At 42.2% G+C, this 27,954-nt stretch overlaps 1 protein-coding gene across 4 annotated transcripts in view; it reads left to right on the top strand.

Annotated features, from left to right (window-relative positions):
- MCOLN2 (mucolipin TRP cation channel 2) overlaps positions 1 to 27,255 on the top strand; it is a 65,157-nt gene extending 37,902 nt beyond the window's left edge. For 3 of the 4 annotated variants that reach the window (XM_082614273.1, XM_082614274.1, XM_082614275.1), the window contains exons 8-14: positions 4,273 to 4,385; positions 5,586 to 5,735; positions 7,565 to 7,666; positions 7,770 to 7,892; positions 22,325 to 22,531; positions 23,926 to 24,047; positions 26,422 to 27,255. In XM_082614273.1, the coding sequence (XP_082470399.1) occupies positions 4,273 to 4,385; positions 5,586 to 5,735; positions 7,565 to 7,666; positions 7,770 to 7,892; positions 22,325 to 22,531; positions 23,926 to 24,047; positions 26,422 to 26,458 (854 nt within the window). In that variant the 3' untranslated portion in view covers positions 26,459 to 27,255. The remainder of the gene's footprint in view (positions 1 to 4,272; positions 4,386 to 5,585; positions 5,736 to 7,564; positions 7,667 to 7,769; positions 7,893 to 22,324; positions 22,532 to 23,925; positions 24,048 to 26,421) is intronic. The other variant, XM_082614276.1, reaches the window with a different exon arrangement.
- The last annotated feature ends 699 nt before the right edge of the window (positions 27,256 to 27,954 follow it).

The following is a 27,954-nucleotide window of genomic DNA, read 5'->3' as shown; positions in this document are numbered from 1 at the left end:
CCTTCAGAGCCCAGAGAGCAGCCTGGACAAACCTGGGTCATTTACTCAGTCATCACTCAGGAAATACCTCCTGATCCACAGACTAAAGTGGGCTACTCAGACCCCATTCTCACTGGGGGGGTTGGGATGATGTTAATGATGGGTGATCAGTATTTTTTCATTTACAAGTTTTGTTTAACTAAACCGGCCTTTGACCAGATTATCAGAACAAAATAAAATGTAAAATACCTGTGGTTCCTAACTATTTTATATTAGTTTTAAATTAGACTCAATTTGTGGCCTGTTGCTTTTTGGTTGCATAATATGTCCTGATGATTTTGAAGTTTTGGTGCTTTTTTTGTTTGTTTGTTTTTGTTTTGCTGTACGCGGTCCTCTCACTGTTGTGGCCTCTCCCGTTGCGGAGCACAGGCTCCGGACGCGCAGGCTCGGCGGCCATGGCTCACGGGTCCAGCTGCTCCGCGGCATATGGGATCCTCCCGGACCGGGGCACGAACTCGTGTCCCCTGCATCGGCAGGCGGATTCTCAACCACTGTGCCACCAGGGAAGCCCCCTGAAGTTTTTGGCTTTTTAGTCCCATTAGCTGACTCCAGCCTCTCATCAGAGTACACAGTTTTAGTTTCTGTTAAAAAGTGGGTACTCTTCCTCAGCAGACACACTCCCCAGCAGAAACGCGCAGGTCAGACACGTGTCTTCCAAGTCCGAGTGTAGGCTGCAGCCATTTTATGTGATAAAAGCTAACCCTTGTCAAATAGGAAATGTGGTTTGGTATAGTCATTTGACCAAATAAGTTAGTCAGTCAAACACGTTTGCCAGGACAAGGTTTCCTTCCTCTCCACGGGAGTCCTTATAATATTGGGGAGCTGTCCTCGCCTTTGCTCAGAAGAGAGGCGCTCTGGCTCCCTCCTGTGGCCAGTGAGGAGAAACACAATCTCACAGCTAGAAGCACTGACATTTATATATGCTTCTCCCAGGGCTGCGCCATCACTAGGAGAGCACAAATTTAAGATGATGTGACAAGTCTTAAAAAGCTGAAGTTTGGAAACCAGCTTAGGAAATGGATTTTTTTTCTTGTATAGGAAGCTGTCTGGTGGATTGATTGCCCTGGCTCTGGGGGAGTAGGACAAAGGCAAGGGTGACAGCTGGTGGGATCCTTGTGCTATTTGCAAAACATTCTGAGGTTCATTCATATCCATGTGCTTACCTTGAAGCTTCTCTCTCCTTCTTGTCATTACCTATGTGATCTCAAGGTGAAATATAAGGGAATGTGCATTTTTACATACAAACTTGAAGTTGCCTTTTCTGACTTCTAATACCCATGCCCAGTGTACCACCAATATTCACATTAACTTGATTTTATAAATGTAGCCATTTGGGCATGGGAGCTGGAGGAGGTAGGTACTGATGGACAGGACTCCCCACCGATGGGTGATGTAAATATATGTCCCAGGGAAATGGGGTTTAGTAAGTGTGGGAAGCCCTGGTTAGGGTCACACAGGCGGCAGTGGTGGTGTGTGTGGGACTTCTCAGGCCCCTGGAAGGACTGGGTGGGGTAGGATTTTCTTAACCACATTTCCAGAGGCATCTCTCTGGACTAGTGTTATACAAACCCAGGTTTAGGAACTGTTCCTGTGAGAATAACATAATTTCAGTAGAAGAAGAAAGCAGTTATGATGTTTATAAGATACTTTTTGTAGCCACATCAAACTAGTCTTCTCAATAAATCAAATTGAAACAATACAATACTGATTTCTCTGTTAGGAGGGATGGTTTATCTTCCTAGTTCTGGGCCTCAGTTTTCTCATCTGTAAATAAGGCCCAATTCAAGTAATCTTAGAGATTTTGTTCTAGCTGTAGTTCAGAAAGGAAGGTACTTGAGGCTGTTCTTGCATTTTTTTAAAGATTGCAGTCCCGTCTTCCCAAGAACTGCCCCTCTTCCCTCTGCCTCATTCCATGGCTCCTCCCCCCAAAAATGGTCTTGGGTTTTGGTCAGGTTGTTTTCTTACCTACCCATTAGATGGTATCTCCAGATAACTTAAACTTGTGAAGGATAAAACGGCCAAAGGTGGAGGTAAGTGCTCCGTACGAGGCACTGACAAGCACTCAACAGGGATTGTTTGACCTGATTTCCTGACAGCGCGTGAAGCTGGTACAGCTGTGCTCCCATTTGGTACCCGAGGTATCTGAAGCTTAGCAAGGCTAAATAACTCACTCAGTGAATTACATTTACTTGCTGGCCATGTTCCTAACCCACTTAGGGTTAGGATGAGCTGCCCTCAGACACCCGTGCCATGGTCACTCACGCTGCTGTTATTTCTAAATCCATGAACACACTCCCATCTTTCTCTTAAATGCCTTCTCTGCAGAGGTGTCACTGTGGAACACCCTGACTTTAGACTCTCCTGAAGGTTGCCTGTCCCCAGCACTGCTTCCTTCTCCCCTGGCCTTTCTCTGTCTTGTTCCTGAGTGCATCTCCTCTCCTAATTCCCAAACATTGCCACCCATGCCTTCCCATCCTTCCTAGTCTGCATGACGCTCTGTCATCTCTCTGAGTGGCTGTATCCACACCCATGGTTTCAGCTGCCACCAAGTTGTCCGCTCTTGTCATGAATGTTCAGACTGAGCTCAGTTGACCCAAGACAGAAAAGGAGTCATTCTTGGTCAGTCCTTCCTTACTCCCTAAGTCCCATTAAAGACCAGGTCGAGTCTCTCTTCGTCATCTTTCACCACTTTGTGCCTTATCTTTGTGTGCCTTCTCTGCCTCTAACTTTGCTCAGACCTTCACGAGTTCTGACTTAGATTATTCAGTGGTCTTCCTGTGCTCTGCTGGGGTCTCTGCACTTATCTGTAAGCGTACTGAAGCATTATGGGGACACACATAAGCACAGGCACTGTCATGCTGAATAAAACACACCCAGTCCCTGCCTCCCAGAGCCAGTCATGTCCGGGGGGAGATGGACATTGAATGATATAATAACCACTGAGTTTGCTGTTCTTGTGTGCATGGGGCTGCTCCAAGTGCTTTCATGTGTGAACTTATTTAACCCTCACAACAGCCCTACAATATAGGTATTTTTTCGTTCTACCCATTTTTTGGATGAGGAAACTGAGGCAACTTCCCCAAGGCTCCACAGCTTCTGAGTGCAGGATGGAGATTCAGACCCAAGTCTCAGACTCCAGAGACGATGTCCTTTTTCATTTCACACTGTCTCTGTGCTCCTTGCTGTGCTGTCTTTGAAGAAACAACTATAAGTTCAGTGACCATCAAGCAGAGGGGAGTAAATGGAGATATAGGTGTGTATACTTATGGACAGGGCTATGATAGGGTATTGGGGGGAGGGCTGATGGGGATGGGAATTTAGGGAATTGTCCTGTTCTGTTCTGGGGAGGAAGATACTCAGTCTGAAACCCAAGGCTGAATAATCCCCATGTGTGATGGAGAGGGGGTGCTGTTCCAGGCAGAGGGATCAGCATGTGCAAAGTCCCTGAGGCAAGAAACAGAGAGAGGAGAGAGGGAGGGAGAGAGCTCCAGTGCCTGGTAGGAGCAGGGAAGGAGGAAGAGAGTGGCGTCAGGGTGGGGAAGGTGGGGCCCGGGAGAAAGCAGCAGGCGGCAGCTGATGACACCACAGGGGGTGAGCAGGGGCTGGGCAGGGGAGAGCCGTGGTTGGGATTTGGGACAATACCATGAAATCTGAGCGAAGCGAAGGTTACATTTAATCTTCTTCCAGTTCCTTCCCTGTGTTACTGTGTTCCAAGGCAAAAATCTGATTACTACTCTCCTTACTTTCATTCTGAGAAGTGATTTTTCCCACATGCAGGAAAAGCGTATTGAATTGGCACTCTTTGCTGGCAAAGTACAGAGTAAGGTTGAGAAGCAGACATGGGGATTCTGAGTGGTGGGACTTTAAAACGTGTGTTCCCCCATTAATGGAGAGCTTGATGTTTGTTTTTATGTGAAAGAACCCAGAGTATGTCAGTAGTTTTGCCTCTTTTGAATGGAGCCCAAATGGACCAGCTTCTACTGAATTCCACTCTATAGGAAATATTTATGAATACACTTTAGTACATCTCTTAAGAATTTATATGTTTTTAAATGTATAACTCGACATCAGGGAATGATTACCTTTTTTGTGAACCTCTGACTGAGTGCAGTGTGATTTGTTTCTGATGTTGAAGCATTTATCATTTGATCTTATTTTCCAGCTGCCATCTTGTTTGGAAATTATTCCCAAGTAAGGCGTGTTTGACGTTTGAATTCTGTTTTCATTTCTCAGTTCAGAAAAATACTCAGTATGTCCTGGTGTTTGATGCATTTGTCATTGTGATTTGCTTGGCATCTCTTATTCTGTGCACAAGATCCATTGTTCTTGGTCTAAGGTTACGAAAGGTAAGTGTGTGTTGGAATTTCCTCCCTCCCTTCCTGACCTCCACCTGCAGTTTGTCCAAGTAGTGGGGCCTCGACATTGGGTCATCCTGCCCTTTCTGGGGCCCTTGACTGAATTGGATTCCTTTGAGTGACTGTCCCCCTACGAGGCATTATCAACCTGGGGTGTAGAGAGTGAGTCAAAGCTCCTAGCGTGTCAGGTGGAATCAGACAATTATACCGCTTAAACCTGAGCTAATAAGCACAGATACACAGTGGTGAATGATCAAGCTTTTGAATGCTTCTAGAATAAATGAGACCCTTTTAAATTCAGGAGTGATCTTAAGAACAGAGTAATAACATGTGTGGGTTTCATCTTTTGTCTTCAAATCAGAGTTCTTTCTGACAGGGAGGCATGGTAAATGGGTTATAATGAAGCATAAAAGACTTTATTCTATTATTTAAACTAGTTTAAAAATTCTTCCCTGAGTTTCATTTTACCTTTTTACCCTTAGGGCTCTTGTGAATATATACTGTAGGTCACCACAAATCTTATTCTGGTGTCTGGCATGTATGTAAATACATACTGGGGTCAGTGGACATAGGAAGTCATCAGAATACCATATGTAGAGGAAGGAAGCAGTCTACATTCTATTTTTCCAGGGCTTGACCTGTGTCGATTTGTTTTGTAAATATCCACTTCCTCTTAGCCACCCTCCCGCACCCCACAAGCCGCTTGATATTCTGAATCCAAAGCCAGGGTCTGGGTTCTGCTGATGCTAGGGTGGCCCATTGGGAGCACACGCTCGGGGGCCGGACTGCCTGCACTCAAGTCCTGGCTTGGCCGCCCCATGTCTCAGTTGCCGCCTCTGGAGAGAAGTGTCCATGGTGCCTAGTTCATAGGGTTGTCGTCTGGTTGAATGCGTTGAGAATATGTAAAGTGTTTGGAATGTGCTCTGTGTTAGCTATTTCAACAAGAGTCTGTTGGAGTGAGAGCACAGCATTGAGTGTTTGAGTCACTTAGTCAACTGGAATGCTCACCTCTAGCTGGGGTGGATGGTGGAGGAAGGTGTGGGCTGTAATCTCTACCCTCCAAGTGAGGATCCATCACATTGGAAAAGGCAATGCCGTGTCTTTGGACAGGCGAGAGCACTGTTTTGCACTTTTCTCCTTCCAGAGGGCAGTGTGGTTTGTAAGAAATGCTTTTTAAAATGTTTGCCGCAGAGATTCTTAAATTTCTTCCTGGAGAAGTACAAGCGATGTGTGTGTAACGCTGACCAATGGGAGTTCATCAACAGATGGTATATCCTGGTGATTATCAGCGACCTAATGACAATAATTGGATCCATATTAAAAATGGAAATTAAAGCCAAGGTAAGCGGCAACCCATTGTAAATCTTCTGTTCTTTCTGTTCTTCTGGATGATCTCAAATACTGTAAGATATGAAGTGATTCTCAGGTTTTCTCTTTTCTCACGCCCATAAAATGGAAGCCTCCTCTGACTTGGTTTCTCATGAAGGGAAAATGAGGAAGCGGATGTTCTGTGGAAGGTGATACTCCTATGAATAGCCTCTAGGAAACTTGACAGCATCTTCAGAATAGGAACTGAAGTTTGAGAAGACTGGTTGTTTGGGCAGGCTTTGTTTGTTTGTTTAAGCTGCAAAAGCAGCAGCTGGGGCTTCCCTGGTGGCGCAGTGGTTGGGAGTCCGCCTGCCGATGCAGGGGACACGGGTTCGTGCCCCGGTCTGGGAAGATCCCACATGCCGCGGAGCGGCTGGGTCCGTGAGCCATGGCCGCTGAGCCTGAGCGTCCAGAGCCTGTTCTCCGCAACGGGAGAGGCCACAACAGTGAGAGGCCCGCGTACTGCAAAAAAAAAAAAAAAAAAAGCAGCAGCTGGCCCATGAACCAATCACGTCAAGAGCCGAGGTGCCCATCCCTGAGTGATGGGGGCTCTGATGGATGGCGCGAGGGCAGGAATATTTGAGTGCCTCTAGGCGCCTGGCTCTTTGGGTAACTTAGTCAATTTAGTCTCCTAAGTCTTTTTTTTTTTTTTTTTTTGCGGTATGCGGGCCTCTCACTGTTGTGGCCTCCCCCGTTGCGGAGCACAGGCTCCGGATGCGCAGGCCCAGCGGCCATGGCTCACGGGCCCAGCCGCTCCGCGGCATATGGGATCCTCCCAGACCGGGGCACGAACCCGTATCGCCTGCATCGGCAGGCGGACTCTCAACAACTGCGCCACCAGGGAGGCCCAGTCTCCTAAGTCTTGACTTCTCTCCTCTGTGCTCTGCCGTCAGCTAGCAAATCTTACCAGCCTTCCCTCCTGACCTCGAGGTACCTCTGTCTTGTACACCCTGACTGCTTCGGCTTCCTTCAGGCCGTCTTCCTCTCTGACCCGATCGCTGCAGCTGCCTCATTGTTGTCCTGCCTTCAGCTTATACCCCTCGCAGCCATTCACACAGCTGTCGGAGTCATTTTTCTGGGAGTGTCTGTCTTGCCGTGACAATCCTTTCTGCCTCAGGGACCCCCTTTGGGATGAAGTGGCCTTTCTTCAGCGTGGCCTCCAGGGGCCTCATGATCTAGCTCTACCTTCCCCTCCCGCCCTCGCTCTCCCTGACCCTTCAGTGCTGCCCCTCTGGCCCGTCGTGCGGGCTGTCAGCACTGGGCCCTGTTCAGCCTCTCTCCGTTTGCTTGCAAGACTCCCCTAGCCTGTCCTCCAGGCCCAACACCGCTCTGGGGTCACGCCCTCGGGAAGCCCTCCATGACCAGCCCGGCATTGTGTCTCTCAGTGCACACAGCATATTGTATTAGAATTACGCTTGTGTGCGCGTCTCCTCAGTTAGAGTCCTTGAGAGCAGGAACTGTTAAGAAATCACGCTGGAGCGTTCTTTCAAAAGTAGCTGAAAGGTATGGTTTGATATTTAACAAACACCATTAGTTTATGTGCTTTAGTGCCTAGGTCAGTGGTAAATGCAATTTCTATTTCAGGATATTATTTGAACAAGAATTCAGTTCAACCAATCTTAATACTAAAAGGAACTGAGGAACACATTTGGAATTGTGCTCTCTATGATTTCCTTCTTCAGTGTAAAAACTCTCAGAATCACTGCAGAGAGGCAGGCGGTCCATTCTTGTCAGTTTAAAGTGAGATTCATAAGCTGAGTGGAGTAGAATATTTTACTCGTGCCTGTTTTTTCATTCCCTAGAATCTCACAAATTACGATCTGTGCAGCATTTTGCTTGGAACTTCTACGCTCTTTGTCTGGCTTGGCGTCATCAGATACTTGGGTTACTTCCAAGCATATAATGTAAGGATATGGCTGTTGGGTAGCACCACTGGGGTTGAGGTCCATTTCTTTGGGCTCTAGCAGCTACTTTTTAATTCCCCCCCATTGTGCTGATTTTTTTCAGGTGCTCATTTTAACAATGCAAGCCTCACTGCCAAAAGTTCTTCGCTTCTGCGCGTGTGCCGGTATGATCTATCTGGGTTACACCTTCTGCGGCTGGATTGTCTTAGGACCATATCATGATAAGGTGCGTAGCCTCATTCTTCCTTCTACACATGAAGCCCTTGAGACCCTTAAATGTGGGTTTCCAGCACTGACCTTCATCCCACTTTTCTCCAGCACATACCCTGGACATCAGTAAGCATGTATCTTTGCATCGGTTTTCTTTTTCTTTCCCTTTTCTGGATATTGAAGTGGCTTCGGGATATTGAAACAAGAACTGCAGGGAACCAGAAATCACGTCTCATGGTTGTCTGGGTCTGGCTTAAGGGGTCACATATTAACCCAGCCAGTCACCAAGTAAGAAGTGTTTGGACGTGCGATCACTGTAATAAAAATGAAAATTAAATGAGGAAAAGTATTACAAAATCTTTCTAATTCAAAGTATTAAGGTTTTCATCCAAATTAACTGAGGAGCCTGGAGGAGGATAAAGACTGCCCAGAATGACCGTGTTCGGTTTATGATTAAAATGATAACACATCTTGCCTTTGCAGGTGGTTTTGATTTCAGTGTCCTCTTAGCTCCTTATTAAAGGTCAGTATCTGAATTCTAAACTATTGCTGGACTTCAGTCAGTATCATAATCTCAAGGACATCAAAGTTATGTTCAGATGTTCTTGTTTTAAAATGAGAAATTTGATTCAAAGATATAGCGGGAAATGAAATTAAGTAGGCCTTGTTTTCAAACCAAAAAAAGTAAAAGCAATGACTGCATCTTACAGTTTTTCTTCCATGGGCCTCTGGCAGTTGGAACAACAGAAACAACAAAAATAAAAATAATAGCAGCTAACACTTGATGCTATACTAAGCATTTCTCTCTTCTCTCTCATTTAATCTTGTCAATAGCCCAGAGTACTGTTATCTTGGCTTAGGTGCTCTACAAGGAGAGAAATAAAAATATAATGATGCTGGTATAACAGCTCAGCCTTAAGTTTTGACCTTGATAGTTGCATTAAACAAAACACGGTCAAATCTAGTTGACAAACTCTTCACAAAAATCGAGCAATCCACAAAACTCAAACGTTCGGTATTGTCCTACTAAGATAAATCCTAGTAACTTGGCATCCACCCAGGCTTGCTCCTCTTTAAGTGTTTCATTTAATACGTCCAAAGAGAATTACCATTTTCCTATCTGAGAAACCGTATAATCAACAAAGTGCCAATCTCTGGGTTAATAGTAAATCTTGGTAATCTTATTGCTTTCCAGTTCCATTCCACTGCTTTAAAGGTGACTCATGAGTAAAACTTGTTCTTCGATGTGATCTCTCTGATCCGGAGAACTGTCTTAGTGCCCAGGAAATTTTACATTTTTCTTCCTTGCTTGCTTTATGGTCTGGATGCTTTGCCACATTTTTGCCACTAGAGGGCAGTGTTGCGCCACGCGGCATAAATACTGAGCCTCCGAGGCCAGTGAGTGAATCAAGTGGTCCTATCTCCGCTGCCCTCTGTCTTGCCTACGCCATCATTATTTTGGAGGGTGCTCAGAAAATGTTGCTTGAATTTCACTAAACTAGCTACCATTCTGAAGTGCTGTGTGCTAGATAGATATGGTGCCCATGTTCTTTACCTCCCTTGCTAGGTTAACCCTTCCAGTAGCCCTGTGGGGAAATATTATCCTTTGATAGAAAATAGCGATCTTAATATGTTAATTTTCCTGAGGTTGTATAGTTAGTGAACGGCAGAGATAGGACACACACCCAGGTCTGCCTGACCCTAATACACATGCTTTGAGCAATACCCTGGAGGGCTTTTCTTCTTTTCTTGGTATTATCTAAAACAGACCATTACAAGAGAGCATTCAGTCTGACTCAAGAGTAGATCAACCGTGAGAGGAAAGCCAAGTAATCAGTCTTATTTCTTTCAGTGTGCATCAAGGTTACCTTGTGAAAAATGATGTTGTTTGCTTTGTGAGTCTGACTGCATTTTCATATGTTCAGCTCTGTCCTTTCAAATCCAGGGGAGATTGGGACACTCTAGATCAGCACTATCCAAGAAAAACATAACGAGAACTACAAATTAGAGCCATGTCTATCCTTTTAAATTTTCTAGTAGTCACATTAAAAAAATTTTTTTAAAGAAACAAATGAAATTGATTTTACTTATATATTTATTTAACCCAATATATTTAAAATATTACTTCAGCCTGTATTCAATATAAAACATTGAGATATTTTACAGTCCTTTTTTTTAGGTACTTAGTCTTTGAGATGTGGTGTGTATTTTATCCTGACAGCATATCTCACTTTGGACTGGCTGCACATCAGATGCTCCATAGGCACCTGTAGCTGGTCGCTGCCATATTGGACGTTTCACCTCTCGACTTGTGTCTCTTACTTAATGCCAGCCTTTCACTTCTCCCCCTGAGGAGTAGAGAGATAAGAACTGTATCTCTGGGGTTGTCTAGCAGGTCTGTTTATGGCTTCTGTCTCCCGGCTCTAACCAGGCTGATATATTGTGGAAATGCAGAGTTGAGTTAGTTCAGTGAATGCACTAGTCAGTAAAATGAGAAAACCTTCAGTCTGGATCTGGACGTATGTGCTTTTCTTCTCTGTGTTACTTCTTCTTTGAGTCTGAAGTTAGAAATATTTACTGCCCCTGCACGTCTCTCTCCAAATTAACCCAAATTGTCAGAATTTTCAGGTTCTGCCAGTCAGTCAGTATCTGTTGAATCAGAAGACCTTCAGGATTGCCTGGAGCCTTGAAAAACAGCACCATAGTGAGCATTTTCTAGAATTTCTAGAACCACAGCTAGCTTGGGTGTGGGAGCTAACTCTTTCTTTAAAAAAACAAACAAAAAACTCTAAAGAGGAGGTATCGGGAAAACTAGAATTTCACCCTGTTGTTTGTATGGCAGCAGGAATCCCACATTTCAGCTTCGAGTTTTCCGGTGAGACATCGGATTTCAATGGTTCAACTGAAAGAGTATAAAAATACAACACATGTCCCACCAATGTTAACTCCAGCACTAATGGGCGTTGGCACAGCGCCCTTTCAAAATGTCTGGGCACGGCGGGCTGGAGACTGTTGATGTTTAATAATTCAAGATGAGGAAAGGAGGAACATTACTCTCATGTGGCTTGGACGTTTCCCGAGGACTTTCCGAGGAATAAACCATTGTCTTGCGTTCATTGTCCCCATTTTACAAATGAGAAGGCAAAGCACTGAAAAATCGTTGGACTTGGCTGATGCCCTCGGTAAAAGTTCAGCAGCACCCGTGTTACATTTGTGCTTTCAAGGCCTCTGCTTTTAGCCAAGCACCTCTCTTATTCAAAACAACTATTAGCTGCTTAAAACGTTTTATCTGAATGCTGCATGAGGTTCTTAGCACCAGCTCTTGAAGCAAATTTTTATGTCATTCTCTGACATAAGCCATTGCAGGTTATGTTTTCATTCAAATGAAAGTTCTTTTTGGCTCAACTGCAAAATTATCATTTGTGGAACAAATGCTTGGGTTCTCACTGTGTTCCTCTGGAACCTGGGAGGACCCTTTATGGAGATATTCATTTAATATTTATTAAATGTCTACTCTGCACCAAACACTATCGGGTTCTTCTAGCCCAGGTTCTTGGAGGGTAGGGACCATGGATTATTGCTCTTTGCGTTCCCCGTGTTGAGTGTGGTGCATAGAACATGGTAAGGGCTCAGCAAGTTTGCTGAATGAACCAGAAACAGAGACACAGCAGTATCTGCTTTCCAAGGACTTACAAGCTTGTAAGAACCAAAAAACAATTTTCTATGAATGCAGTCCTTATAGACCAGAAGCACATTAGGACCTTATTTCTCCTTACCTTGGGTATTTTTTTTAAGCTCTAATTTTTTTAATTCAGGTATAGTTGATTACAATGTTTCAGGTGTACAGCAAAGTGATTCAGTTACAGACACACACACACATATTCTTTTTCAGATTCTTTTCCATTATAGGTTATTACAAGATATTGAATATAGTTCTCTGTGCTATACAGTAGGTCCTTACTGTTTATCTGATTTATGTATAGTAGCATGTATCTGTTAATTCCAAATTTCTAATTTCTCCCCCCACCAGCCTTTCTCCTTTGGTAACCGTAAGTTTGTTTTCTGTGTCTGTGAATCTATTTCTGTTTTGTAAATAAGTTCATTTGTATCATATTTTAGATTCCACATATAAGTGATATCATATAATATTTGTCTTTCTCTGTCTGACTTACTTCACTAGTATGATAATCTCTAGGTCCATCCATGTTGCTGCACATGGCATTATTTCATTCTTTTTTATGGCTGAGTAATATTTCATTGTATATATATACACCACATCTTCTTTATCTGTTCATCTGTTGATGGCACTTAGGTTGCTTACATGTCCTGGCTATTGCAAATAGAGCTGCTATGAACATTGGAGTGCACGTATCTTTTCGAATTAGAGTTTTCTCTGGATATATGCCCAGTAGTGGGATTGCTGGATCATATGGTAACTCTAGTTTTAGTTTTTTAAGGAATCTCCATACTGTTCTCCACCTTGGGTATTTTAAAAGCTGATTTCTACTATGGATTTTGACGACTGAAACTGGCTCACAGCCACTTCTTGTGGGACGAAATGATAGAGTATGTACCAATTACTTACCTTATTGGGTCTCTGTTTAACTTTTTGGTGGGTTAAAATAAATCTCACATGCCCAGAGAAGAGGGAGATGAATAACATTAATGCTGAGATGGATTTTGTGTCTAGACTGATTCTAAGTAGCTACACAGAAAACTAAGGGATGAATTTGCTTTGTGCCCACCAACTTGCAATTCTGGAACCCGAAACACAGACTTGTAGGGCAGAAAGGAATTGGCCAGATTCCAAAAGAAACTCTGAGAAATATGAATTATTAATGGTGCTGTCAGAGTTGTAATTGACGTCCATAGAAACCAACTTGAACTTCATTGTCTTAAGGCTAGTGGTGGGGATGGAAACTATTTAGTCTGGGAACTGGCTGTCTTACTGGTAAATTATCTGCATATTAATAAGTGATTCGCTCAGATGGATGTTCCCTCCAGATCTCTGTAGAGAGCGACTTTAGTACTGCTCTCAAAGTTGCTGCTGATGCAGCAAGACCATGGGCATGATTCTTGTTTGGGGTACATTTATGTACTCTCCCTTGGTTACAGACTTTACCCCATGCATCCAGCCGTGGAGCAGGGAGGGTAGGGCCTGGTGTTTGCTAGTTGGTTGGGGTACAGAGAAGCGTGTAGAGAACAATTAGCAGACCAACCAGTAGTTTCCTCTGTGGTTCTTACTGACACAGAGAGCAGACTAGAGCTGCCAGGGCAGTCTGTCTTGATGCAGACTTGGAAATGGCCCTTCAACGTTAGCTTCATCGGACACAGACAACAACGAACATACCAGATGAAGAGAATAAACCCCATGATTTAAAGACAGAGAAGATGACTGGGTGTTGTGAGAGGAGGGGGCACACACAGGATGTTAATACTGCCATGAAGGGATGGAATGAGGCCACATAAAGGAGGAAACTTACTCCAAACTTCTTGGTTTGGATTTCTACTTTGCCTCCGCACTTTGAGTATTGTTAAGCAAGAGACATGACCTGAAGGCTATATTCTCTGAAGTTTAGATTTTACTGCAGCTTGGACTGGAAGCTGAAGCGGCTGAAGTAAAGAAGGCTTCCTTGGAGGTTTCTGTAATAAGTATGTAAGTGTTGACATCAGAGTGGAGTAGAAAGAGTGGGTCAGAGAAACATCATAGGAACAGACAGACCTTATTAGATTGTAGAGCAGGGAAGATAAATGGATTCAACGTACAGTTTTTTGTTTTATAAATTTATTTATTTATTTATTTTTGACTGTGTTGGGTCTTCATTGCTGCGAGCAGGCTTTCTCTAGTTGCGGCGAGCGAGGGCTACTCTTTTTTTTTTTTTTAACATCTTTATTGGAGTATAATTGCTTTACAATGCTGTGTTAGTTTCTGCTTTATAACAAAGTGAATCAGCTATACATATACATATATCCCCATATCTCCTCCCTCTTGGGTCTCCCTCCATCCCACTCTCACCATCCCACCCCTCTAGGTGGTCACAAAACACAGAGCTGATCTCCCTGTGCTATGCGGCTGCTTCCCACTAGCTATCTATTTTACATTTGGTAGTGTGTATAAGTCCATGCCAGCGGGGGCTACTCTTCATTGCGGTGAGCAGGCTTCTCATTGCGGTGGCTTCTCTTGTTGCAGAGCACGGGCTCTAGGCACATGGGCTTCAGTAGTTGTGGCTCATGGGCTGTAGAGCGCAGGCTCAGTAGTTGTGGCGCACGGGCTTGGTTGTTCCACGGCATGTGGGATCTTCTTGGACCAAGGCTCGAACCCGTGTCCCCTGCATTGGCAGGCGGATTCTTAACTACTGCGCCATCAGGGAAGTCCCTTTTTTTTTTTTTTTTATGGAGTAGAAAGAGTGGGTCAGAGAAGCATCATAGGAACAGACAGACCTTATTGGATTGTAGAGCAGCAAAGATAAATGGATTCAACACACAGTTTTGTTTTTTTTAAATTGAAGTATTGTTGATTTGCAATATTCTGTTAATCTCTGCTGTACAGCAAAGTGATTCAGTTATACATACATACATATATATATATACACATACATATATATATATATATATATATATATATACATTCTTTTTTCAATATTCTTTTCCACTATGGTTTATCACAGGATAGTGAATATAGTTCTCTGTGCTAAATAGTAGGACCTTGTTGTTTATCCATTCTCTATATAGTAGCTTACATCTGCTAACCCAACCCCCCTACTCCATCCCTCCCCCTTGGCAACCACAAGTCTTTTCTCTATGTCCATGAGTCTGCTTCGTAGGTAGGTTCCTTTGTGTCATATTCGAGATTCCACATATAAGCGACACACAGTTTTAAGCACTTGATTATTTTGGAGTAATTTTTCTTTGGTAGGAGACTGGAATCACTGACAGAAATAGGGAAATTTGGAAGGACAGCATGTTTTCTGGGTTCAGGTGGTAGGAGGTTTTATTGTGTTGCATGTGAACTAGTAGCATGACTGCCAACTGGAAATGTCCCAGAGACATTCATGAGGGACTTGGCTGTCCCCAAAGCCACACTTACTGACTTGATGGATGTATAGGCCCCCACCACTAAGGACAGAATTGGTTCACAACTCTACAGTAACTTGTTGCATCTGCGTTTCTGAAAACTATATTGCCTTTTGCCTATTAAGTCATTATCATTCTTTACATAGAAGTTTTTTGCATTCATCTAATGTTTAACCCTCTGACCCCAGAGATGTTCATTCATTAAGCACCTGCTGTTTGCTTTCAGTCGATGTGGCAGTCGTTTGTCAACTGCGTAAGCCAGATGGGGGCTGAGGGATTCCGGGGGCATTCCACACCGGCCCCTGCTTAGCTCTGCCCCTCAGGGCTGTCAGGTGTTCAGTCAGCCTCCAGCTAACTACCTCATGTCACAGCTTCTACCTGGCCCCTCAAACTCGCCTCGTCTAGAACTAAGTCCAGCAGAGATTCCCTCCCCCTCCCCCTTCTGGACTTACTTTCTCCCCAGTTTCCTCCTCAGTTTCCTGTGGATTCCTTGCAGTCCTGGGCCCCCTGCACTCACTCTCATTGGCATCCAGGCCCTGGGCTGTTCTCATTCTAGGAGATCTTCACAAGCCGTGGTTACCGTTTAGAAACCCAGATTAGATCCTGTCCCTCTTCTTTTTTTTTTTTTTTTTTGTTCTGGAATTTATTTTTATTTTTTATTTTTAAAATTTATTTAACAACTTTATTACAGTATAATTGCTTTACAATGGTGTGCTAGTTTCTGCTTTGTAACAAAGTGAATCAGTTATACATATACATATGTCCCCACATCTCTTGCCTCTTGCGTCTCCCTCCCTCCCACCCTCCCTATCCCACCACTCTAGGTGGTCACAAAGCACCAAGCTGATCTCCCTGTGTTATGCAGCTGCTTCCCACTAGCTATCTGTTTTACATTTGGTAGTGTATATATGTCCATGCCACTCTCTCACATTGTCCCAGCTTACCCTTCCCCCTCCCCGTACCCTCAAGTCCATTCTCTAGTAGGTCTGTATCTTTATTCCCATCTTGCCTCTAGGTTATTCATGACCTTTTTGTTTTTGTTTTAGATTCCATATATATGTGTTGGCATACGGTATTTGGTTTTCTCTTTCTGATTTACTTCACTCTGTATGACCGACTCTAGGTCCATCCACCTCACTACAAATAACTCAGTTTCATTCCTTTTTATGGCTGAGTAATATTCCATTGTATATATGTGCCACATCTTCTTTATCCATTCATCTGTTGATGGACACTTAGATTGCTTCCATGTCCTGGCTATTGTATATAGAGCTGCAATGAACATTTTGGTACATGACTCTTTTTGAATTATGGTTTTCTCATTGTATATGCCCAGTAGTGGGACTGCTGGGTCATATGGTAGTTCTATTTTTAGTCTTTTAAAGAACCTCCATACTGTTCTCCATAGTGGCTGTATCAATTTACATTCCCACCAACAGTGCAAGAGGGTTCCCTTTTCTCCACACCCTCTCCAGCATTTATTGTTTGTAGATATTTTGATGATGGCCATTCTGAACGGTGTGAGATGATATCTCAGTGTAGTTTTGATTTGCAGTTCTCTAATGATTAATGATGTTGAGCATTCTTTCATGTGTCTGTTGGCAATCTGTATATCTTCTTTGGAGAAATGTCTATTTAGGTCTTCTGCCCATTTTTGGATTGGGTTTTTTGCTTTTTCAATGTTGAGCTGCATGAGCTGCTTGTAAATTTTGGAGGTTAATCCTTTGTCAGTTGCTTCATTGCAAATATTTTCTCCCATTCTGTGGGCTGTCTTTTCATCTTGTTTATGGTTTCCTTTGCTGTGCAAAAGCTTTTCAGTTTCATTAGGTCCATTTGTTTATTTTTGTTTTTATTTCCATTTCTCTAGGAGGTGGGTCAAAGAGGATCTTGCTGTGATTTATGTCATAGAGTGTTCTGCCTATGTTTTCCTCTAAGAGTTTGATGGTGTCTGACATTACATTTAGGTCTTTAATCCATTTTGAGTTTATTTTTGTGTATGGTGTTAGGAAGTGTTCTAATTTAATTCTTTTACATGTAGCTTTCCAGTTTTCCCAGCACCACTTATTGAAGAGGCTGTCTTTTCTCCACTGTATATTCTTACCTCCTTTATCAAAGATAAGGTGACCATATGTGCATGGGTTTATTTCTGGGCTTTCGATCCTGTTCCATTGATCTATATTTCTGTTTCTGTGCCAGTACCATACTGTCTTGATTACTGTAGCTTTGTAGTATAGTCTGAAGTCAGGGAGCCTGATTCCTCCAGCTCCGTTTTCCTTTCTCAAGATTGTGTTGGCTATTCGGGGTATTTTGTGTTTCCATACAAATTGTGAAATTTTTTGTTCTAGTTCTGTGAAAAATGCCAGTGGTAGTTTGATAGGGATTGCACTGAATCTGTAGATTGCTTTGGGTAGTATAGTCATTTTCACAATGTTGATTCTTCCAATCCAAGAACGTGGTATATCTCTCTATCTATTTGTATCATCGTTAATTTCTTTCATCAGTGTCTTATAATTTTCTTCATACAGGTCTTTTTTCTCCTTAGGTAGGTTTATTCCTAGATATTTTATTCTTTTTGTTGCAATGGTAAATGGGAGTGTTTTCTTAATTTCACTTTCAGATTTTTCATCATTAGTGTATAGGAATGCCAGAGATTTCTGTGCATTAATTTTGTATCCTGCTACTTTACCAAATTCATTGATTAGCTCTAGTAGTTTTCTGGTAGCATCTTTAGGATTCTCTATGTATAGTATTATGTCATCTGTAAACAGTGACAGCTTTACTTCTTCTTTTCTGATTTGGATTCCTTTTATTTCTTTTTCTTCTCTGATTGGTGTGGCTAAAAATTCCAAAACTATGTTGAATAATAGTGGCCACAGTGGACATCATTGTCTTGTTCCTGATCTTAGTGGGAATGGTCTCAGTTTTTCACCATTGAGGACGATGTTGGCTGTGGGTTTGTCATATATGGCCTTTATTATGTTGATGAAAGTTCCCTCTGTGCCTACTTTCTGGAGGGTTTTTATTATACATGGGTGTTGAATTTTGTCGAAAGCTTTCTCTGCATCTGTTGAGAGGATCATATGGTTTTTCTCCTTCAATTTGTTAATATGGTGTATCACGTTGATTGATTTGCATATGTTGAAGAATCCTTGCATTCCTGGAATAAACCCTACTTGATCATAGTGTATGATCCTTTTAATGTGCTATTGGATTCTGTTTGCTAGTATTTTGTTGAGGATTTTTGCATCTACGTTCATCAGTGATATTTGCCTGTAGTTTTCTATCTTTGTGACATCTTTGTCTGGTTTTGGTATCAGGGTGATGGTGGCCTCGTAGAATGAGTTTGGGAGTGTTCCTCCCTCTGCTATATTTTGGAAGAGTTTGAGAAGGATAGATGTTAGCTCTTCTCTAAATGTTTGATAGAATTCGCCTGTGAAGCCATCTGGTCCTTGGCTTTTGTGTTTTGGAAGATTTTTTATCACAGTTTCAATTTCAGTGCTTGTGATTGGTCTGTTCGTATTTTCTATTTCTTCCTGCTTCAGTCTTGGAAGGTTGTGCATTTCTAAAAATTTGTCCATTTTTTCAGGTTGTCCATTTTATTGGCACACGGTTGCTTGTAGTGATCTCTTATGATCCTTTGTATTTCTGCAGTCAGTTGTTACTTCTCCTTTTTCATTTCTAATTCTATTGAGTTGAGTCTTCTTCCTTTTTTTCTTGATGAGTCTGGCTAATGGTTTATCAATTTTGTTTATCTTCTCAAAGAACCAGCTTTTAGTTTTATTGATCTTTGCTGTCGTTTCCTTCATTTCTTTTTCATTTATTTGTGATCTGATCTTTATGATTTCTTTCCTTCTGCTAACTTTGGGATGTTTTTGTTCTTCTTTCTCTAATTGCTTTAGGTGCAAGGTTAGGTTGTTTATTCGAGATGTTTCCTGTTTCTTAAGGTGGGATTGTATTGCTATAAATTTCCCTCTTAGAACTGCTTTTGCTGCATCCCATAGGTTTTGGGTCGTCGTGTTTTCATTGTCATATGCTTCTAAGTATTTTTTGATTTCCTCTTTGATTTTTTCAGTGAACTCTTGGTTATTAAGTAGTGTGTTGTTTAGCCTCCATGTGTTTTTGTTTTTTACAGACTTTTTCCTGTAATTGATATCTAGTCTCATAGCGTTGTGGTTGGAAAAGATACTTGATATGATTTCAATTTTCTTAAATTTACCAAGGCTTGATATGTGGCCTGAGATATGATCTATCCTGGAGAATGTTCCATGAGCACTTGAGAAGAATGTGTATTCTGTTGTTTTTGGATGGAATGTCCTCTAAATATCAATTAAGTCCATCTTGTTTAATGTATCATTTAAAGCTTGTGTTTCCTTATTATTTTCATTTTGGATGATCTGTCCATTGATGAAAGTGGGGTGTTAAAGTCCCCTACTATGATTGTGTTACTGTTGATTTCCCCTTTTATGGCTGTTAGTATTTGCCTTATGTATTGAGTTGCTCCTATGTTGGGTCCATAAATATTTACAATTGTTATATCTTCTTCTTGGATTGATCCCTTGATTACTATGTAGTGTCCTTCTCTATCTCTTGTAATAGTCTTTGTTTTAAAGTCTATTTTGTCTGATATGAGAATTGCTACTCCAGCCTTCTTTTGATTTCCATTTGCATGGAATATCTTCCTCCATCCCCTCACTTTCAGTCTTATATGTGTCCCTAGGTCTGAAGTGGGTCTCTTGTAGACAGCATACATATGGGTCTTGTTTTTGTATCCATTTAGCCAACCTACGTCTTTTTGTTGGAGCATTTAATCCATTTACATTTAAGGTAATTATTGATATATATGTTCCTATTCCATTTTCATAAGTGTTTTGGGTTTATTATTGTAGGTCTTTTCCTTCTCTTGTGTTTCCTGCCAGAGAAGTTCCTTTAGCATTTGTTGTAAAGCTGTTTGGTGGTGCTGAATTCTGTTATCTTTTGCTTGTCTGTAAAGGTTTTAATTTCTCCGTCAGATCTGAATGAAATCCTTGCTGGGTAGAGTAATCTTAGTTGTAGGTTTTTCTCCTTCATCGCTTTAAATATGTCCTGTGACTCCCTTCTGGCTTGCAGAGTTTCTGCTGAAAGATCAGCTGTTAACCTTATGGGGATTCCCTTATGTGTTATTTGTTGTTTTTCCCTTGCTGCTTTTAATATTTTTTCTTTGTATTTAATTTTTGATAGTTTGATTAGTATGTCTCTTGGTGTGGTTATCCTTGGATTTATCCTGTATGGGACTCTCTGTTCTTCCTGGACTTGATTAACTATTTCCTTTCCCATATTAGGGAAGTTTCCCACTGTAATCTCTTCAAATATTTTCTCAGTCCCTTTCTTTTTCTCTTCTTCTTCTGGGACCCCTATAATTTGAATGTTGGTGCATTTAATGTTGTCCCAGAGGTCTCTGAGACTGTCCTCAATTCTTTTCATTCTTTGTTCTTTATTCTGCTCTGCAGCAGTTATTTCCACTATTCTATCTTCCAGGTCACGTATCCGTTCTTCTGCCTCAGTTATTCTGCTATTGATCCCTTCTAGAGAATTTTTAATTTCATTTATTGTATTGGTCATCCCTGTTTGTTTGCTCTTTATTCTTCTAGGTCCTTGTTAAACGTTTCTTGTATTTTCTCCATTCTATTTCCAAGATTTTGGATCATCTTTACTATCATTATTCTGAATTCCTTTTCAGGTAGACTGCCTATTTCCTCTTCATTTGTTAGGTCTGGTGGGTTTTTGCCTTGCTCCTTCATCTGCTGTGTGTTTCTCTGTCTTCTCATTTTGCTTAACTTACTGTGTTTGGCGTCTCCTTTTCTCAGGCTGCAAGTTTGTAGTTCCTGTTGTTTTTGGTGTCTGTCCCCAGTGGCTAAGGTTTGTTCAGTGGGTTGTGTAGGCTTCCTTGTGGAGGGGATTAGTGCCTGTGTTCTGGTGGATGAGGCTGGATCTTGTCTTTCTGTTGGGCAGGTCCACGTCTGGTGGTGTGTTTTGGGATGTCTGTGGCCTTATTATGATCTTAAGCAGGCTCTCTGCTAATGGGTGGGGTTGTGTTCCTGTCTTGCTAGTTGTTTGGCATAGGGTGTCCTGCACTGTAGCTTGCTGGTCGTTGTGTGGAGCTGGGTCTTGGCATTGAGATGGAGATCTCTAGGAGAGCTTTTGCTGTTTGATATTATGTGGGGCTGGGAGGTCTCTGATGGACCAGTGTCCTGAACTTGGCTCTTCCACCTCAGTGGCACAGCCTTGACGCCTGGCTGGAGCACCAAGAGCCAGTCCTCCACACAGTTCGGAATAAAAGGGGGGAAAAAAAGCAAGCAAGAAAGAAGATAAAATTAAATTAAATTAAACAAAGTAAAATAAAATAAAGTGATTAAAATAAAAAATAATTATTAAGAAAAACATTTTTAAGTAATAAAAGAAAGAAAAAAAAAAACAAATGGACAGACAGAACCCTAGGACAAATGGTAAAAGCAAAGCTATACAGACAAAATCACACACAGAAGTATACACATACACACTCACAAAAAGAGAAAATGGGAAATACATATATATATATCATTGTTCCCAAAGTACACCTCCTCAATTTGGGATGATTCATTGTCTATTCAGGTATTCCACAGATGCAGTGTACATCAAGTTGATTGTGGAGATTTAATGCACTGCTCCTGAGGCTGCTGGGAGAGATTTCCCTTTCTCTTCTATGTTCGCACAGCTCCCGGGGTTCAGCTTTGGATTTGACCCTACCTCTGCGTGTAGGTCACCTGAGGGCATCTGTTCTTAGCTCAGACAGAATGGGGTTAAAGGAGCAGCTGATTCGGGAAAACCTGCAACTGGAGAAAGCCTGCGTGCATCAACGAAGACCCAACGCAGCCAAAAAAAAAAAAAGTTAATTGCTTAGACCCAGTAATAGGAAAAAAAAACATTATGCTAAGAAACGTGCATTGCATTGTTCTTTATAATAGCAAACATGATTGGCATGTCCAGTGACAGGGAAATAGTTAAATTTGACATTTCCAAGGAGTGGTTCCATTATCTAACAAATGCTAAGTATGAATAACATAAGACTATGTTAAATAGAAAAGAAAGAAGAATCTGGATCCAAAGTTGTTAGATGATATGACCACAAATATATAAAAAGTAGAAAGGAAAAAAACTGAGGGAAGTGTCAAGAGATGATCTTTGTGAGTGTGGAGGAAAGTTTTGAGTAACGCTTTCCTACGCGTGGTATTCCAGATTCCCTAAAGTGAATGTTAATAACAATGGCAGCAACATCTTCAACAAAACCAGCTAACTAGATACTTCTCTGCTTCTTTGGCTAATATGTCTCAAAAGCTACTTTTGGTCTCCCCCGCACAGTTTGAAAATCTGAACACAGTTGCTGAGTGTTTGTTTTCTCTGGTCAACGGTGATGACATGTATGCGACCTTTGCTCACATCCAGCAGAAGAGCCTCTTGGTGTGGCTGTTCAGTCGCCTGTATTTATATTCCTTCATCAGTCTTTTCATATATATGATTCTCAGCCTTTTCATTGCAATTATTACAGATTCTTATGACACCATTAAGGTAAGCAGTTATTATTTCCTGCCAAAAAACTATTGCAAATTCTGTATAGATCAGAACATGGGAAAATACTATAATGTTTTACTTACTTAAAATACTGTAGTTTTACTTAGATTTTGAGGTTTTGTAGAAAAGAAACTTTTTAGATGCTGGAGGTTAATTTAAATATGCATTTAGGACATTGTCCCTGGTGCCCAGTGGATTGGTTTGGAGGTGTGGTGGGAAAGAGAAAGGAAATGGGTAAAGATGGGCTGAGTTTGGTAAATCAAGTAGTTGGGCTGTCGGTCTTGGCACTGACAGGTGTACCTGCCTGTCCCGGAACTTAGACTTTGAGTAGTAAGTTTCAGTGATAAGGGGTGACCGTCATCCTGACAAGTGTCCAGATATTGGCATACCTCACACACTGGATGCCGCTCATGTGGTGCAGGTTTCCTTTACATTTTGAAAGCTAAGGCTTTTGTGGCTGTTTAGCTTCCTGCCTTCCTAAGCCACCCGGTGGGTTGTGTGTCCTTTCAGACTAGGTCCATTTAACTTATCTGTAGCGTGAAGGAAGCTCTGCTGCCTCGGGGGCAGTGGTGTCTCCGCAGCAGATGGTCATACTCAGAAAATCCTCTTTCGGGGCCAGCATCTGAGCAACCAGGGGTGCCATGTCCGTGTCTTGGGGTGTTGTCCTCTTCTTGAACCCTTCTCAGACTATCTCAGAAGAAGCCAGTCCATTGGAAATACTTCTGAGCACTTTGTGCACAAGGAGATGAGTGTTCCTGTAGGAATGGGTGGTTGGCTCCAGAGCGGGGCTGGCCGTGGGGAGATGAGCAGTGCCCTGCTCACCGTGGGAGCCTGTCCTTGATGCGGCCATGTCCCCGTGAGTGCGCCAAGCCTCAGTGACCTGGTGGATGACCTCACTAAGTGTGAGGGGAGGGGTCTCTCAGGGTCTTTATGTCTGCTTGGAGGGACCTACTGCCTTCTACCTCACTAAGTGACCAACTTCTACACAAGTAAAGGAAATAGGGATTACTTCCCAGCCAGACTCTATATGGGCAGTGTGGGGAAGAAGAGGTCTTACTTGGTCTTGCAATTAACATGAAAGCTTTAGACTTCTATTTCCTTCACTCCTTTAATTAACACACCCCTCCCCTGCCCCACCAAAGCTTGATTTCTGGAGTTTTCCTCTGGATAGCTGTCTGTTCCCATGGCTCTCTGTTGAAGCCATGGTGACCCTGGCTTGGCTTTCAAGGGACTGATACATTGATTGATGATTGATCATTGTTAATGTCAGTTCTTGGATCTGTGCTAGCAACGTAGGAGAGTTTTATTTTAGCAGAGATGGATTTGGTTTGTTGACAAGAAGCAATTTCTCTCAGTATAACTAAGGTAACAACACTGTGTATTTTTTAAAGAAATACCAACAGAATGGGTTTCCTGCCACAGATCTTCAGGAATTCCTGAAGGAGTGTGGTAGCAAAGAGAAGTGTCAAAAAGAGTCATCAGCCTTCCTGTCCTGCATCTGCTGTCTGAGGAGGTCAGTACTGTGTTCAGTCGGGTCTCTGTGCTCCGGGGATGAGACGCCCTGCTGCCTTAACAAAGACTCCTCCCAGTTCAAATGCTACACTCAGGAATCAGCTGACTGGGGGAAATAATGCATCCCTTCTTGCTTTCCTCCCACTGTAATTGACTTTAGAAATGAATTGTTTCTTATAAAACAAGGTAGAAAGGTACATGACATGGTTGAAATCTCTTGGGAATATTATGAGACTGTTTTGAGAAGGCATGAACCATGTCCCTGAAGTCGAGAGGGTGAGCTGGCCAAAGGAAGAGGTCAAAGCCCTTCTTTTTAGAGGTGGAGCTCTGGGAATGTCAAAGGTGTTTTCCCCTTTTCGCAATCTGTAGTACAAATAACCTTCCTTGAGCAGAGCAGGAAACTTGCTTGACAGGAAGCAGTAAGTGTCCTTGGCTGCAAACACAAATGAGCTGATCACCTGCTGTTTGCTCGCCATTCATCAGTGCACTTACAAAAATAGTCTGGACCTCAGTGGCAAAGCCTCCACATAGTGGCTTGGGGACTAGAAAGGGGGTCAGATGAGGATAATTTTCTTAATTATGCCCATGTTTGTTTTCGTCTGAAGTCAGGAGTAGAGGTTGTTAACTGCAGGTGCCCCCTACTCATGTGTTTCGAGAAGGATTCTCTAAACCAGATTCCTGAAGGAAGATGGGAGAACATAATTGCTACTTAAAATCACAGGATGTATTTTCCGTTAATCAAGTCATACTGCAACTTGGGATTTGAAATGGTATGTTGGAGCATTTCCAAAGAATGTCTGGTAAATATGAAATGAGGTCTTCTGAGAAGAGTTAAGTTTTTACAATCACATTTTATCCTCTCAGAGCATTAAAGTGTTGCCATGGAAGCAAGGATAAAGGGAAATTACTTTTCGTAATAGGCAGCTGCCTCCTAGGAGGCACCTTGTATTATAAGGAAAGTCTCTCAAAGTTGCTTTTCTAATATGTAGTTAACTGTAAAGAAAAAAAAAAAGCATTTGAGAATGTAGTTGTGAATTCTAGAAAGTAATGGATAGGTTTTGGTGTTTGATTTTTGGGCCTCAGTTTATACCACAAAAAGCCCTGGGAGGTTGTTAAATGATTTCTTTGCAGCCATATGGAATGAGTGAAAGACTTAAGGAGTGAACTTGGAAGACTGAGTGATAAGATCGGACCTGAGTGGTGAGAAGAACAGAGCAACATCAGCAGACAGTCTTCCCTAAGACATGCTAAGGGTTGTAGAGAGGGTGCCTGGTGCGGAGGCAGGTCCGCCCATTGTGAGGAATGAAAGGATTAAATGGAACAGAAGAGTCCACCAAAGGAAATCAGGTGAAGAACTAAGATGCTGTAAGTTTTGAAAACAGAGGATATCAAAAATGAAAACAGAAGTGGCTGAAGGTGGTCATGGGTAAAGTCAGCTAGATCAGTTTTAGCTGAATAATCAGATCAAAGCCTGGAACCTAGGGCAGTCTGGATGGACCCTGCAGAGAGTCAATGAGGGTCATAGGGCCTGATGAAGGAAATGGGTTGTACTGGGGCCTTGGAACAAGTGATGGCTTTGAAATCACCAAAAATTAAATACACCTGGATGTGTTCAACAGCCAGAAACCTAAGAATGGAAGAAAATTGAGGAAAGCTATGAATGGAGAGTATATATTGGAGACAGACCTCACTGAGGGAACCTGGGGAATTAAGGGCATCATAAGACTTGGTGTCTGGGCCCCTCTCCAGTGCCCATGACATACAACCCAGCTATCACAGCTCCACCTACTCTAGAGCGTGGCTGGGTTGCTCTTTTTCAACCAAGCAGTCCAGCAACCACCACAGATTCAATCTCCCACAGACTGATTCTCCCTTGAATAGTTGACTGAGCCCCTAGCCTGATGGTCAGAACACCTGGGTTTTCGTTTTGGACCCTGCCAATTACTGAATGTGTCCCCTGACCTTTCCTAAACCTCTTGGTTCCTCCAGTGTCATCAGAGTGGAACAGGTAGCCTCTGCAACCTCTTCTAGTTCTAATGTGATCTGGTTCTTGGGAGAGATGTGCTTGGTTGAGCAGATGCAGAGTTAATCTTTCTCCTTCTCTACCACAAGGAGGCAAATCTGCGGTTCTAGCCATTGAGAAGCTTTGTCAAAGGGAGATGGAGGGTAGACAGCTCCTCAAAATTACCAAAAGCATCTAGTCAAACCCCCAATAATGTAAATTGTCCTTCTTAAGTTTTCTTCCTCTTAAATGTCACACTCAGCATGTCAATAACCTATGTATGCATACATGATAGAGTATGTATTCCTGTTCCATCTTAAAGATTTTTAAGCCATTGTTCTTTTCTCTTTCCTTGTCTTCCTTTCTATTACAGGAATGGAAGCGATGACCACTTGATACTTATTAACTAAAATTCTCCTGCTGAAGATAATCAAGTTTCAGGTCTCCATATCAAGTGACAATGAAGAGGGATCCCAAATGGCTTGGACCAACACTTCCAAAAATACTGATTGCGGAGTGGGAAAGAGGACTGGCTATGAGCTGTCTGAATAGAACTGAAGTTTCAAAATTCCTTTAAATAAACTTGGATGATGAAGAATAGACCAGAGTCAGCTACTGGGCATTAGTGTAATAGAGCAGTGATGATGAAATTCTGTATTAGTCTTTTAATTTATGACATCACAATGTTGGGATGGAAAAAAATCACATTTCAGAGTGTGCAAAACAATGGTGTTTAAAGCCATGCATTTGAAGATATAAGTTTATCATCAAATATGGGTTTGTCTTAAAAGTGATTCTTGGGTTAGAAGACATTTGTTAATTCATGGTCTGCACAAAACTGAAATTGGTTGCAATAACAATTTAGGCACTCAAAGCTGGAGAACTGTTAAGCCATGTAAAGATTACACTTAAATCAACAAAAAGACCTCTTGCAGTGGACATTTCTTGGCTTATTTTCCTGTGGTCTTCTTCTCAGCATGATATGAAACTATCGGTAAAGTCAGTGGGTTAAACTGGAAACAGTCATTTGGACACCTTGTTACTACTTGTGCTAATTGTTGATTGTACACACATGACATGTGGACATTATACTACAGCAATGGTCACTCATTTTAACAACCAAACTCCACCGTGGTGGGGATTTACCCTTGTCAAGCAAGGAAGAGGGTATTTTTTCCCAAATAAATTAAATTAATTTTTATCATAATATATGGAACTACTACTACTTTTTTAAAATGTATTGTCTCTTAACATACACTTAGTGAAAAATTCAGATCACATCTCTATCAGCTATCTGGTCTCCAAAAGGGATTTCCCACTTTCTTAAAAACAGTGAAGGAGATATAGGGGCTAGTTATTCAAGAAATGTTTATGAGAATGACTTCAGATTAAGATCACTTCATGCATAGATTTAGTTCATACCTGAGCTATTTTAGGGGTCAACTATTTTAAATTTACTGGTGAAGAGTAGGGTTTGAATTAAGTAAGACTCTCATCCCAGGGCTCTCCTTCTTTTTATCCTGCTCCTCCCCACCAAGCCCCTGCCAGAGTCCTTCTGGTGCCCCACTCCTCTCTCCATGCCCCCATACTTTCTTCATGTGCCCACACCAAATCTAGGCCAGGAAAGTCTTCCAGTTAAGGCCATTAAAGTCTGTAGGTGGGTGACTCAGGTCTATACACAAAATACTTTGCTAAAATTATTTTAGTTATAAACTACTTACCAAAAATGTCAAGAATTATATTCAATTTTTTTTTTTTTTTTTTTTTTTTTTTTTTGCGGTACGCGGGCCTCTCACTGTTGTGGCCTCTCCCGTCATGGAGCACGGGCTCCAGACACACAGGCTCAGCAGCCATGGCTCACGGGCCTAGCCGCTCCGCGGCATGTGGGATCTTCCTGAACCGGGGC

Source organism: Mesoplodon mirus, assembly GCF_964341445.2.
Source record: "Mesoplodon mirus genome assembly, chromosome: 3".
NCBI classification, from domain to species: Eukaryota; Metazoa; Chordata; class Mammalia; order Artiodactyla; family Ziphiidae; genus Mesoplodon; species Mesoplodon mirus.
This window is presented reverse-complemented; position numbering and strand designations above follow the sequence as displayed.